General features: G+C 43.6%; 1 protein-coding gene across 1 annotated transcript; it reads left to right on the top strand.

Annotated features, from left to right (window-relative positions):
- The first annotated feature begins 1,974 nt into the window (after positions 1-1,974).
- Positions 1,975-4,122, top strand: LOC112214680. Its single transcript, XM_024373598.1, has 6 exons — positions 1,975-2,062; positions 2,216-2,584; positions 2,736-3,086; positions 3,348-3,464; positions 3,610-3,659; positions 3,820-4,122. Exons 1-6 carry the CDS (start codon positions 2,023-2,025, stop codon positions 3,949-3,951), a joined length of 1,059 nt encoding a protein of 352 aa, XP_024229366.1. The 5' UTR covers positions 1,975-2,022; the 3' UTR covers positions 3,952-4,122.
- Positions 4,123-15,504: the final 11,382 nt, after the last annotated feature.

Raw genomic sequence — 15,504 nt, 5'->3', positions numbered from 1 at the left:
TCACAGCCCCTATTCTGAGAAGCACCTTATAAGGAGAATATGATGGGGTCTGAAGTAGGAGGGGCCAGTGAGGGTACGCATCACTTCCTGTGGTATGAATGACAGGAAGTAGCAACTCAGTGTAGAGTGAGACCTGCTGAGGTGAACATCACTGGGTCTCTCATAGACTAACACTGGGGGATGAAATGTCCCTTATGCTCTCTCAATGTCTCGTCAGATTTTCAGTCCACCTGCCAACAGATAGTATGGGGAAAATATTTGTGTGTAAGAGTAAATGCCTGGGTGGGGGTGGGGGGGCTCTTTACATCTGGATGGTAAACACCAGACCTGTCACGGCTGTTGAATGAAGAGGACCAAGTTGCAGCGTGGTCAGCGTATAACATTTTTATTAGAAAAGATGCCAAACAAAAGAATAAACACTACCAAACAAACCATGAAGCTAAAGGCTATGTGCCATAAACAAAGTCAACTTCCCACAAAGACAGGTGGGAAAAGGGCTACCTAAGTATGGTTCTCAATCAGAGACAACGATAGACAGCTCTCCCTGATTGAGAACCCTACCAGGCCAAAACATAGAAATACAAATAATAGAACATAGAATACCCACCCCAAATCACACCCTGACCAAACCAAATAGAGACATAAAAAGGATCTCTAAGGTCAGGGCGTGACAAGACCCCTGCCGGTCAATTAGATGTACAATGTCAAGAATACAAACCACAAGCTAAAATCATTTTCCAAACCATAAACTATGTAGGGTTTCCTAAACTATGGGTCCTGAGTTATGAGAATACATCTACTGTATAATCACACTGTCTTATTTTGAGTCGTTGGCGGTTGATTTGGGTTCCGGGAGGACGGTCAATTTCTCATTTGGGTCTCGAACTGAAAAGGTTTAAGAGCCCTAAAGCATTAAACAAGAGGACAAAGTGCAGATAAAGATTGGCTGTCTCAATAGTTGTCAACTTTCCCTTCATGAAAAAAAATGAAAGTATTGGTAACAATCAAAGGTTTGAAATTAAGCCAACTATCAGAACTCAGGATAAGACCCAGATGCAGACGTCCAGAATCACAGATGTGTATTGACCCAAGCAGGGGGCAGGCAAAAGACAGGTCAAGGGCAGGCCGAGGTCCGCAATCCAGGGCAGAGTCAGAAAGGTACAGAACGGCAGGCAGGCTCGGGGTCAGGGAAGGCAGAGGTTTGTAATCGGGTCAGAGTCGGGCAGGTACAGAACGGCAGGCAGACTTGGGGTCAGGCAGGCAGTATGGTCAGAACCGGGGAAACAGAAACTTGAGAAATCAGGAAGAGGGGAAAGAACACTGGTAAGACCTGACTAGACAAACTGGCAACAGACAGAGAACACAGGTATAAATGCACAGGGGATAATGGGGAAGATGGGTGACACCTGGAGGGGGGTGGTGACAAGCACAAAGGCAGGGGAAACTAATCAGGGTGTGACACCAACAAATATATATTATATATTTATTATTATTATATATATTATATATTATTCAATGCTATTGCGGTTACAACTAATATGAGTATTTATTTGTGGAGGCTTGTGATGAAAATCAAGAGCCAGAAATGCATCTTTTATGCAGTGGTGTGTATATTTACATTATGGATTACTTTAACCCTTCCTTAGGCTGGGCTGGGTTGGTAGTATTAGCAGCACTAAAGATCATTCACTGTTTCCTTTCCAAACATCAAAAGAGAAATAATTTCAGTAAATGTTTAATTTCTCTCAAAAAAGAAGCAGCTGTATCAAGCAAATATTTGATTGGCTTGATCCAGTAACTGATATGTTGTCTTCTTGAAAAAGTAATTCCTGAGAAGCTCAGACTATGGTGAGCCAGAGGACACACTTCTAAGATTTCAGTCAGCCAATAAAATCTCTCGTTTCAGTGTTCCCTCCTACTGCATGAAAGGTACATGTAAAGTGCTGTCCTATATTAGGTGCATATGAAGTGTTCCACTGTCAGACCCACAGACTACACAGTGCAGAAGGGACTAATGTTACAATGATGAATAGAGAAGTATTTTTGTTTTACATCAACTTGTGTAAGTGTAAGACATTTTAATTGAGTTCCTTTTTTAATCATTTGTAGTATGTAGTTTGAATTTGATAAGCAAAGTGGACGTTCTCTCTGTAATGCTAGAAATGGTTTATCTATGTCTTTGTCTTTGATCGATTTTGTTTGTTTGCTTTGACAGTTTCTGCTTTTACCAAAACAAACGTAATCCAACCAACACCTGTAATGGTTGCTGAGCTGGGAGGCACTGTGACTCTCACTTGCTTTTGTCCCAAATTGTCGGTGACCAGGTTTGATTGGTTCAAGCAGAGTTTTGGACAGGAACCCCTCCTCATGGCATCATCTCTTTATGTTGGCCAAGATAGTTATTATTCCATCAACTTTATCAAGGACTTTACTGAGACCGAACGTTTGGGTGTGAGGAGAGGAGACTACAGCTATAACTTGACCATATCCAAGACAGAGCCAGGGGACTCAGCTAGATACTATTGTTTTACTTCAGCCATCTATGAGCTCACATTTGGAGAGGGAACTGTATTAATTGTCCAAGGTAACCAAACATTTGCTTATTCAATTTCAAAATGTGTGGTGCTGTATATTGGCATGATTGTACAACTGCTTCATCAAATGCTAGTGATGAATACATGGCTTTTCGTGTTTTTCACCCACTTAGTTTTACTTTAGTTACTCACTCTCTTCAGACTCAGAGTCCAACAGCATGTCTGTGCTCCAGCAGCCTGTGTCTGAGTCAGTCCAGCCAGGAGGCTCTGTGACTCTGAACTGTACAATTCACACTGAGACCTGTGCAGGAGAACACCGTGTCTATTGGTTCAGACATGGCTCAGGAGAATCCCGTCCAGGAATCATTTACACCCATGGAGACAGGAGTGATCAGTGTGAGAAGATCTCTGAGGCTGGGTCTCCTCCACAGAGCTGTGTCTACAACCTCGCCAAGAGGAACCTCAGCCTCTCTGATGCTGGGACTTACTACTGTGCTGTGGTCTCATGTGGGGAGATTTTGTTCGGGAACGGGACCAAGCTGGACATTGACCGTACGTGATACTTCTGACATTCTGTTTTATAATAATCTATATAATCACATTTCTTTAGATTGCAGGCAAGGTAACATTCGTATACTTTTGTTTTTCTATATCATTCAGATATCTTTGTTTTTCTATATCATTCAGATATCTTTGTATATGAGAGAATAAAATATGACTCAGATCAAGCCGAGTCTTGTTGGTGTCTCTAACATTGTCATAGCTTTATCCCTCAGTGTCTCAGTGTCTCCATCCCTATTTGATATTTCACAGATGGTTGTAAGGAGGACCATCTTCTGTTCATGTATTGCCTTGGCGTAGCGTTGGGTCTGTGTGTCCTCCTCATCATTGTCCTTACTTGTGTTTTGTACAAGATGAGCAAGTGCATAGGTAAGTGACAATATTGTGCAAGATCCAGTATGCTTCTCAATTGTTGGTACAGTTACATTAGTTGACATGTTTTGGTCAAAATTGGTCATAGTCTCTTCATTGTATGATGATGATGATTATTTTGATTAATGTGTTTGATTAAAAGGAACCCACCTTCAGCCAAGTACTCCTGCAGTCCCCAGTCATGATAACCAGGTAACCTGACCTCACACTTGTTTAGTTGTTGCTGAATCAATGTATTTTTCCTTCAAACTATATATGAAAAAATGCATTTTATTAGTGGATTGTTTCACTATACCACAATATTTAGTATAATACCAAATATTTAGATTTTAATATTTGTTATTCCTCTCAGGATCAAGAGCCTGTTACTCTCCATTACGCCGCTCTGAACGTCGTCCACAAGAAACCAAATGCCGGGAGACAGAGGAGCGCCATGGAGACAGACACTGTGTTCTCTAGTGTGAGATACAAAAACATGGACTGAAATGTCAACCTGTCCTCTTTAATAACTTGCTTTGATTCTGTGTTTTCTACACTGTATGTTTGACTGTGGCTTTTTCATTGTAAGTTACAATTTCTTACAGCTCAATTTTATATTGATACTGATGTTCAATTTTGATCAATTAAAACATTAAACTGCTTTCATATAAAGGTATTGTTTGATTTTCTCTTTCCTTAAATATGTACAACATTTTCACCCACAGATTCAGTGTGCAACAACCATATCAAGCCTATGCTCAATGTAAAACATAAGGTTGGTTGCATAATAACTGTAAATATGTATCTATTGCTGGCGTTTTAGCCTCTCAAACTGTCTTCTTTTAGCTGTATCCTGTATCACAGATCTCTGTGGTGTTCTGACTGCCCTGTATAGATGTTCCACTCACGTAAACTCAACTCTAACCCCCAGCAATGACCATCAGTCCTCACCACACTCTCTTTTCACACACCATCAAAACCAACCAACATCCATGTCACTAAGAGCCCAACTCTCTCTCTCTCCATAAGAACAGGCTGAACTAAAAATGGACTTCTTCGCTAAATATACTTTGAACAGAATTGATATGGTTAGGAGACTGATTTCAAATTTGACAATATTCACTTTGTAACAGAAGTTTTCACAAACCATGGACAAAATGTGAATTGGTATAAGTGCACCTTGCAGAACTGCAATCCGTTTCTTTTTCAACAGGGAGCAGCAGTGAACGTGGAAGTCCCAATAACTGCCTCAACAGTAGAGTTGGCAGCAACTTGTAGTTGTCAAAATGTTCAAAATGTCCACTAATTGGATGAAGTATCATTTACAACTTCACTTTCTGTGATAGTTCGTGTGTGTAGCCCGGAATAGCAGGCAAACAAATGCCAAAAAAGACAGTGTGTGGCTATGAAGAATCTATATCAAGATAATATAGTTATTAAATGCTTATTACACATTTCTAACATGTTAGAAATCATTTCCAGAATCTTTAAATAGCAGCCACCAAACAGGCCAGGCAGTCGTCATCCCTGGATCATGACTACTAACCTCAACATAGTTATAATAAAGTGTAGCTTAGTAACAAGGAGCAACAATCACTCAAAATGAAAGCGGTAGTAGAGAACTGTATGATGAAGACAATGACTCGTGCTAGGGTGTGTCATTTTTTAACATAAAAAAAGTGAACTACTTTTAGATGTGTTGATAGCATGACACACACATCCACCCACACACAGCTAACAAGTTCACAGGTACTTGCGGTCTTCTCTAAGTACGAGGCTATATCTATTCTTTGGTCAGGCCTGTTGGCCTTGTACACACAGGACCCTCCTACCTGCTCTCTGTGTCTCTGTGGTTTTCAGCAGGATGTCTATTCTGGTGTCAGTCAGTTGTTTTCACATTTGTTATTGTTGTTCATGTTTCTACTGACAGCTTGCAGTCACAGCAAACCAGTTCTTTATAAACTTACTTGGATATATATAGTTATCTGAAATCAGTTTCAAACCACAAAGAAATGCTAATGAACTCTCCAAGTTAAGCATCTCATGTCATAATACGGAACCATCTATACTATATATATCTGCTGAGGGGCCATTTTAGGATGATGTCATGGGAGAACTAGTACGTTCTCAATCAGACAAGTGCAGGGTTCTACTGCAGGGTTCTCTGTAAGGAGACCAATAGAGGAGGATCCTCCTTCTGATAGATTGCCTCCTATAAGAACCACACTAAGCAGACAGTGATACAGAGTGGATAAAGTGTGTCATGTGAATTGGTTATATTAGACATGTTCAATAAGACATGTTCAATAAGACATGTTCAATAAGACATGTTCAATATATAACAGTCCAATCAGTGATGCACACTCAGGTATTACAATTCAGATAATGCATGTTTCTGTGAATGATAGGGAATGAGACTGACATCCAATTGAATTGCTTTATTCTGTAGGTGTTTATCACCTGCTATATTGTAATTATTTCGCCACTATGACCTATTTATTGCCTTACCTCCCTTATCCTACCTCATTTGCTCACACTGTATATATACATTTTCTATTGTATTATTGACTGAATGCTTGTTTATTACATGTGTAACTCTGTGTTGTTGTTTGTGTCGCACTGCTTTGCTTTTTCTAGGCCAGGTCGCAGTTGCAAATGAGAACTTGTTCTCAACTAGCCTACCTGGTTAAATAAAGGTGAAATAAATGATCACATATACACTCTCACTGCTCTACCCCTGTTCACTCTTATACATTTACATGTTAGTAATTTAGAAGACGCTCTTATGCAGAGCAACTTATTGGAGAATGTAGGGTTAAGCGCCTTGCTCTAGGTCACATCCACAGATTTTTAACTTTGTCGTCTCAGCGATTCGAACCTGCGACCTTTTGGTTACTGGCTCATTGCTTTTAACCACTAGACAAGACATGTTCAACATATTACAGCCCTCATATGGGTCATCTGGAGTACTGTAACTGTTGATAATAATAATAGTTTTCTTTCAAATACTTTACGCACACTTGGTTTTGCTTGCCTTCTGCAATGGAGGCAAGATAAATCAAGTGTAACTAAAGTAAGATTGAGAAAACAAATAGCCTACTATTTTGACCCAGGGCTGTCCAGAGAGGTGAGAAAACAAAAGCCCTACTATTTTGACCCAAGGCTGTCCAGAGAGGTGAGAAAACAAAAGCCCTACTATTGTGACGCAGGTGAGAAAACAAAGCCTACTATTTTGACCCAGGGCTGTCCAGAGAGGTGAGAAAACAAAGCCTACTATTTTGACCCAGGGCTGTCCAGAGAGGTGAGAAAACAAAGCCTACTATTTTGACCCAGGGCTGTCCAGAGAGGTGAGAAAACAAAGCCTACTATTTTGACCCAGGGCTGTCCAGAGAGGTGAGAAAACAAAGCCTACTATTTTGACCCAGGGCTGTCCAGAGAGGTGAGAAAACAAAGCCTACTATTTTGACCCAGGGCTGTCCAGAGAGGTGAGAAAACCACAAACCACCAGACGAGTAAAACCTTCATTTACTTGCATTCTACAGCTTCCTGTGTCTGAGTCCAGCCAGTAGACTGTGTGACTCTGTATGGTGCAATAGACCACAAGACCATGGTCGTCTGAATGAGAAGTCGACAAAGAAGATTGGGTCCAGTTCAACCAATCACCCACTAGCCCTTTGTTGTACACTTGGGTAGACTTTGTCCACTCAATATTTTATATTCAAAGATGGTGTCACTGTTTACAATATTTCTAATTCTCAAACAAATCGGTAAGTTATCTAACTTTACCAAGGACTTCACTGGGACTAAATGTCTGAGTGTGAAGAGAGGAGTTGACAGCTTTAACCTGACCATCTCTAAGACAAGGTTAGGGGACTGAGCTACATACTAATGTGTTGCTATTGAAGTGGGCAAAGTCACATTTGGAGGAGCTGTCTTGATTGACAAAGGTAACCTAACTTACTTCTTTATTTTAGATTTTCATTTTATATCCATGAAATTCTAAATATACATTACAAATTGTCAATAGATACATCTAGCAGGACAAAACCATTTACACACCATAATCTTAATTTTCACTCTTTTCAGATTCCAACAGCATGTCTGTTGTACAGCAGCCTTTGTCTGAGTCAGTCCAGCCAGGAAACTCTGTGACTTTGAACTGTACAATACACACTGAGACCTGTGCAGGAGAACACAGTGACTATTGGTTCAGACATGGATCAGGAGAATCCCGTCCAGGAGTCATTTATAGAATATCCCCACTAGGAACCTTCGCCTCTCTCATGCTTGGATTTGCAACTGTGCTGTGGCCTCTTGGGGAGATACTGTTTGGGAATGGGACCAAGTGGGACATTGAAGGTAGGTGATATGGCTTGCTTCTTTGTATATATTTTACAAATCTACTGTGTAGAATATACATTTACTCGCTATTCTGAGCGTCCTCTATCAATGTTTGAATGTCCACAGGCCATAGGACAGACCCTCTTCTCTTGGTGCACTGCCTGGATGTAGGATTGGCTTTCTTGTTAACTTCTCTGGGATATGTGGGACGCTAGCGTCAGGGAGCCAAATTCAAAACAACAGAAATCTCAAAATTACAATTCCTCAAACATACAAGTATTATACACCATTTTAAAGCTAAACTTCTTGTTAATCCAGCCACAGTGTCTGATTTCAAAAAGGGTTTGTGATTATGTTAGGTCAGCACCTAGCGATAGAAAAACATACGTACAGCCATTTTCCAAAGAAGTAGAGGTGTCACAAAAGACAGAAATAGCGTTAAAATTAATCACTAACCATTGATGATCTTCACCGGATGGCACTCCCAGGACTCCATGTTAGACAATAAATGTGTGTTTTGTTCGATAAAGTTAATCTTTATGTCCAAAAAAATCATTTGAAATTGGTGTGTTATATTCAGAAATAAAAAAAAACATCTGGTAAAAGTGCAGAGAGCCACATCAAATTACAGGAATACTCATCATAAACATTGATAAAAGATACAAGTGTTAAACACACAATTAAAGATACACTTCTCCTTAATGCAACCGCTGTGTCAGATTGCAAAAAGGCTATACGGCGAAAGCACACCTTGTGATTATGTTAGGTCCGCACCTAGCCACAGAAAAACATACAGCCATTTTCCAAAGAAGGAGAGGTGTCACAAAACTCAGAAATAGTGTTATAAATATTCACTTACCTTTGATGATCTTCATCAGAATGCACTCCCAGGAATCCCAGTTCCACAATAAATGTTTGTTTTGTTCGATAAAGTCCATAATTTATGTCCAAATACCTCCTTTTTGTTCGCGCATTTAGCCCAGTAATCCAAATTCACAATGCGCGAGCACTTAGTTCAGACAAAAAGTCCAAAAAGTTGTATTACAGTTCTTAGAAACATGTCAAACGATGTATAGAATCAATCTTTAGGATGTTTTTAACATAAATCTTCAATAATGTTTCAACCGGACAATTCCTTTGTCTTTAGAAATGAAAAATAACGGACCTCGCTCTCACGGCCGAGCGCATGACTTAGCTCATGGCATTCTGCCAGACCCCTTAGTCAAACAGCTCTTATTCGCTCCCCCTTCATAGAAGAAGCCTGAAACAAAGTTCTAAATACTGTTTACATCTAGTGGAAGCCTTAGAAAGTGCAATATGACCCCATAGACACCGTATATTGGATAGGCAATCACTTAAAAAAAACAGATTTCCTACTTCCTGGTTGGATATTTTCTCATGTTTTTGCCTGCCATATGAGTTCTGTGTTACTCACAGACATAATTCAAACAGTTTTAGAAACGTCAGAGTGTTTTCAATCCAAATCTAATCTAACTAATTATATGCATATTCTAGCTTCTGGGCCTGAGTAGCAGGCAGTTTACTGTGGGCACCTTATTCATCCAAGCTACTCAATACTGCCCCCCAACCCCAAAGAAGTTAATCCTGATCATTGTCCTTGCTTGCATCATGTACAAGATGAACCAGAGAAAGTGTCTGCAGTGCAGAGGTAAGTGACAACCTTTTAGAAGTTGCTCTTCTTTAACATTACCATCTACAGATGTATCTGCATGGGAAGAAGGAGTTGCATCTTTATCTTTGAGGTGTTTCTTTTCAGGATCCGTCTCTCTGACACCATGTCCAGCAGTCTCTTCTACAGATGCAGGGGTAAGTAGAATTCCTTACATTTTGTATTACCATAAAAATATGTTTGGAAATGTTTATGTTAAATAATAACATATGGTATTATTTCCCCCTCCCACTTTTATAATTGTTTCTCACAGAACCAAGATGGAGACAGTCTCCATTGCGTAGCTCTGAATCTGAGCAACAAGAAGAACAGGTCTAGAAGACAGAGGTCACATGGAGACTGTGACGTAGAAGTCCGTCACTGGCCGCGGGCAGCATTTGGTTCTTTAACGCACACACATATTCATCACTCCTCCCTGCGCCATTATACCATAAGTTAACAATGTGGGTCGACACACAATTTAACTTCTGTCTTGGTGCATGCATTTCACACTTGTCAATGTTCATATTTGAGAGATACAATAATTATTATACTTATCAATGTTGTGGATGAGCACATTGTTTGTTTGTTCTGTTCCTCTCTCTCCATCTCTGTAGCTTCTGGGTATGCTGGAAAAGGACCCGAGCTAAGGGAATTGGGTTGGCTTTATAGTGCCTGTCCCAAATGGCTCATTAATGCATATGGTATATTGAAAGATATTGTCAGTAATGATGTAATGCTGTAAATGTTATGTTGTGATATTGTTTAAAACGTGTTGCAATGTATATCCTTTAGTATGTTTAATTCATGGAAAATGTAGGTTTGTATTGTTAATTGATTAATTAATTAGGGTTAATTGTTCTGAGGGGAGGGGCTAGCCCTACAAAAGGAGCCTCTCTCCAGTCTCTAAGGGGGATTTTTTGGATTGAGCTGTGGATGGGGCAGCATTGTTGTTAAGCTGTCCCATAAGATAGACGTTGATGGCAGTACTGTTATTTTCTGTTCCGGAATCACTTGTAAATAAACACCTTTGCACAGAAGAACTTTTGCGGTTCCGCCATCTTTTTATTTTTATAGAGGTTAGGTTATCCAGTTTAGCCATCTGGCCTACTCTACGTGACATATGGTGGCAGTGGTGGGATGGCGTACCGCAAATCAGTGAATTCCAACAAGAGAGGTAAAGGAATGCGTACAGGATTGCGTTCTCAGCAACAGCATCAACTGTCAGAAAAGGTACCTGAAGTTGAACCGGGGTGGAATACCATGGAATCATCTGGTGAAGAAGAGGTCAAGTATGAGAAACTAGGAGCCCGACCGCAGGGCCAAAGACAACCAGAACTGGGTGAGCTGCTGACTGAAGGAGCAGTTGGGGGACCAGAACCACACCCAACCATGGTAACCCTTTTTCAGCAACTTTTCACCTGCCTTGAGAGGAGGGACGAAGACCTCAAGCAGGAGTTACGTGGCCTACGCCAATCTATCCTCACAGCTCCCCACCAGGCGGAACTCGTCAGTGAGAGCCCAAGATTGGGTCTTCCAACACCAGGACGACAAAGGCTCGATGCAGCAGGGACTTCAACTCCACAGCAGGCACCCCAAGCAGTAATGAGGCCAGCACCAGGAGACCAGTCCAGCAGTGTTAACGTCCATCTTCCAGCATTCCTGAGGAAGGAGCCAAAGATGCCCTCATACCAGCAGGGGAGGACATTGAAAACTACCTGCTGAGGTTTGAGCGCATGGCTAAGACGTGGCAGTGGCCTGAGGTAGAGTGGGCCTGCAGGCTTGTCCCATTGCTCACGGGCAAGGCCTTATAGGCTTACACAGCAATGGATGAGGGGCTGGCCAATGTCTACAAGGGCTTGAAGGAAGCGCTGCTGGTGAAGTTTGACATCTCACCGGAAACCTACCGTCAACGCTTCAGAGCTGCATCAACGCCATCGGGTGAGTCGCCGACAGAGACGTACCACCGCCTCAAGGGTCTCTACCGACGATGGGTTCGACCGGGGAGAAGACACAGGACGAAATCGGGAGGTCATCATCCTCGAGCAACTTCTACAAGTTCTACCACACGACATTCGAACCTGGGTCCGAGAGCACGAGCCCAAGGACGGGCTTATGGCGGCCAAGCTTGCACTGCAGTATCTTAATGCACGTAAAGGGGGCCCACCACAACCTGCAGCACCCGCTCCAAGGAGTCTCAGCGACACAAGGGACATCAGAAACGCCAGAGATGGTGGAGGTAACTCTGGGGGTTATGTGTCTGGGAGGGAGGTAAGGGATCATGCAGTTCGCTCTGATGGGAGGGGTCTGACCTGTTTTTACTGCCGGCAGCAGGGGCACAAAGCTTCAATGTGTCCGCTACGTAAATCCAAGCTCTCAGGTTACTGTTATGTACCCAGAGAGGGGGATGGTGTTCAGAATAGACAGACTCGGGAAGGGTCATGCTTGGTACCTGTAAAAGTGAATGGTAAAAGTCTTACTGCAATGATTGACACCGGCAGTTCCCTGTCATTGATCAGAAAAGGTAATGTACCTGTTAATGACATTGATTATGGTCATCAGACACTGATCCAATGTGTCCATGGTGACCAGTCACAGCAGCCCACAGCTGAGCTCACAGTTGAGATTCAGGGTCAGAAATACCTCCTCAAAGTTGGGGTAATGGAGAAGCTACCTTTTGAGATGATTTTGGGGAGGGATGTGCCTGTACTCTCTGATCTGTTGGGAAGTGTGGGGGGTCAGCTATATGAGCAGTCAGTTTGCCAGTCTGATGTTCAGATGGCATGTTCAGTTGTCACTCGTGCCCAGGCCAAAGCTGGTTTACAACCTCTGCCTGACTTGTGTGATAGTCTGTGCGAGGGGGGAACCAAAGGGCCCAGAAATTCACGCCGCCAGCGGCGTCTTGAGAAGTATGTGGGAACCCCTGTACCTGTTGCTGATGTGTCTGGGTTAGAGGTGCAATGGGATGTTCCACAAAATTTTGCTACTCTGCAGAAGTCTGACGCAACCTTGAAATGTTTGTTTGACAAGGCCTTAGCTGGGGACAGTCAATCTTTATGTGGGGGATTTACACAGTAGACAACCACATACTCTACCTTGGGTCAGAGGCAGATAGCAGGAAGTTGGTGGTGCCATCTACCTGTAGACCACTTGTTCTCAACCTTGCACATACAGTTCCATGGGCAGGCCATCTAGGGCAACATAAGACCTATCTTAGGCTAGGCTCCCGTTTCTTTTGGCCCTCCATGTATACTGATGTACAAAAATACTGCAAATCATGCCCCACGTGCCAGAAAACCAGCGCTGTCCGTAGGTCTGAACGGGCTCCTCTATGTTCACTGCCAGTTATCTCTACCCCATTCAAGAGAATTGCAATGGACATTGTTGGACCCTTGGAGAAGAGTAGTGCAATATAGAGTAGTGCAATATAGTATATATTGGTGAACTGTGACTATGCCACCCGGTTCCCAGAAGGTTCCCAGAAGCCTTCCCACTCCGTTCCATAACCACTCCAAAGATAATCAGTGCTCTTGTTCAGCTCTTCTCTCGTGTAGGAATCCCAGATGAAATCCTGACGGGCCAAGGGACAAACTTCACCTCGCGACTGATGGTTCAACTCCACCGACAGCTGGGCATTAAAGGCTTGAGGACTACTCCCTACCATCCCCAAACGGATGGGCTCGTAGAGAGATTCAATCAAACGCTCAAGAACATGCTGAGGAAGTTTGTGGCTGACACTAGTAAAGACTGGGATAAGTGGTTACCCTTTCTGCTTTTTGCTTACAGGGAGGTGCCTCAGGCATCGACAGGTTTCTCGCCATTCGAACTCCTCTATGGATGGCCAGTGCAAGGACCACTGGACCTGCTGAAGAAGTGCTGGGAAGGTTCCCCAGTAGCTACCTCAGGACAGGGGATTGTCCAGTATGTCCTCCAGATGCGAGACAGGTTGGAACGGTACCGAGAGGAAGCTAGAGCAAACCTTCAGCAAGCCCAGAAGGCCCAGAAGAGAGGCTATGACCAGCACGCTCGCCACAGAGAGTTTGAGCCAGGACAGAAAGTCCTGCTCCTCCTTCCCTCGTCTACCAGCAAGCTCCTTGCGCAATGGCAAGGACCGTACCTAATCGGGAGGAAGATGGGCCCAGTGACCTACGAGGTGCTGCACCCGGACAAGGGTAAGAAGAAGCAAACCTACCATGTGAACCTTCTCAAGGCCTGGGAGAAGAAAGAGGAACTCTCCAAAGGAAAGTCCTTTCTGGTCCGCAGAGTAGAAGAGGATGAGTCGGATGGGGTCACAGAGGCATGGAAAGAATGAGCAGAAGTCATACTGGCTCACCTGGAAGAAGACAAGCAAGATGAGCTGAAGCAGCTGTTTGGCAAGTATCCGGCCCTCTTCAGTCAGAGACCAGGAAGAACCAAAGTCCTGGAACACGTCATTCGTTTGAAACCTGGCCAGAACCCTGTCCGCCAGCATCCTTACCGTGTGCCTGAGAGGCTGGTGGTAGCCCTCAAGGAAGAGGTCCACACCATGATAGAGATGGATGTTGTCGAGCCATCTTCAAGTGAATGGAGCAGCCCTATTGTCATTGTCCCAAAGAAGGATGGCTCTTTGCGCGTCTGCATGGACTTCCGTAAGGTGAATGCCATCTCCCAGTTTGATGCCTATCCCATGCCCCGCATTGACGACTTACTGGAGAGAATAGGTAGAGCTCATTACATCACCACATTGGATCTCTGCAAAGGGTACTGGCAGGTGCCCCTGGATGAACAATCCAAGGCCTACACTGCATTCCGGACGCCAATGGGCCTGTTCCAGTTTCAAGGTCATGCCGTTTGGCCTTCATGGGGCCCCTGCGACTTTCCAGAGGCTGATGGACAAGGTCCTCCAGGACTGTGACGATTACTGTGCTGTTTACTTGGACGACGTGGTGATCTACAGCCACTCCTGGGAGGAGCACATACAGCATCTTAGCAGCGTCCTGGGGAAGATCCATGAAGCAGGCCTCACGCTTAACCTCCTGAAGTGTGAGTGGGCGAAACAGGAGACAAAGTACCTGGGTTACCAGCTGGGTAAGGGTGAAGTTCGGCCTCAGGTGGAGAAAGTGGAGTCCATCAGGAATAGCCCTCAACCCAGAACCAAGACACAGGTGAAGTCCTTCCTAGGTCTGGCAGGGTGGTACCGGAGATTCATTCCACAGTTTTCGACCATCGCTGTCCCTCTGACCAACCTCACTTCGAAGGGGGCCAGCAACCCTGTGAAGTGGACTGAGGAGTGTGAGGAAGCCTTCATGACACTGAAAAAACGACTGTGCTCATTCCCTGTTCTCCAGACCCCTGATTTTAAGAAGAGATTTCTCGTGCAGGTGGACGCTTCGGCTGTAGGAATTGGAGCTGTACTGGCCCAAGGGGAGCCAAGAGAAGAGCTTCCTGTGCTGTACCTGAGTCGGAAGCTGTTGCCCAGGGAAACCAGGTATTCTACAATCGAAAAGGAGTGCCTGGCTATAAAGTGGGCCCTAGATAGCCTCCGTTACTACCTTCTTGGGAGGGAATTCTCGTGTGACCAGGTGGTATCTGGAGCTCCAGCCCTTCAGGTTCTGTGTCCGTCACAAGGCAGGAAAAGAGAACGTTACTGCGGACTACCTATCAAGGCTCCCGAACATGGTCGCTTCAGGAGAGGAGGAAGGTAATGTGACGTAGAAGTCCGTCACTGGCCGCGGGCAGCATTTGGTTCTTTAACGCACACAATTTAACTTCTGTCTTGGTGCATGCATTTCACACTTGTCAATGTTCATATTTGAGAGATACAATAATTATTATACTTATCAATGTTGTGGATGAGCGCATTGTTTGTTTGTTCTGTTCCTCTCTCTCCATCTCTGTAGCTTCTGGGTATGCTGGAAAAGGACCCGAGCTAAGGGAATTGGGTTGGCTTTATAGTGCCTGTCCCAAATGGCTCATTAATGCATATGGGCATATTGAAAGATATTGTCAGTAATGATGTAATGTTGTAAATGTTATGTTGTGATATTGTTTAAAACCGTGTTGCAATGT

The sequence above is a fragment of the Oncorhynchus tshawytscha genome, linkage group LG15, assembly GCF_018296145.1.
Source record: "Oncorhynchus tshawytscha isolate Ot180627B linkage group LG15, Otsh_v2.0, whole genome shotgun sequence".
Lineage (NCBI taxonomy): Eukaryota > Metazoa > Chordata > Actinopteri > Salmoniformes > Salmonidae > Oncorhynchus > Oncorhynchus tshawytscha.
The sequence above is the reverse complement of the archived record's forward strand: the minus strand, read 5'-3'. Positions and strand labels throughout refer to the sequence as shown.

Coding starts and splice junctions, on each gene's coding strand:
- LOC112214680 (XM_024373598.1), top strand. CDS start 2,023: ATGATGAATAGAGAAGTATTTTTGTTTTACATCAACTTGT. Junction 3,465..3,609: donor CAAGATGAGCAAGTGCATAG/GTAAGTGACAAT, acceptor TTTGATTAAAAG/GAACCCACCTTCAGCCAAGT. Junction 3,660..3,819: donor TCCCCAGTCATGATAACCAG/GTAACCTGACCT, acceptor TATTCCTCTCAG/GATCAAGAGCCTGTTACTCT.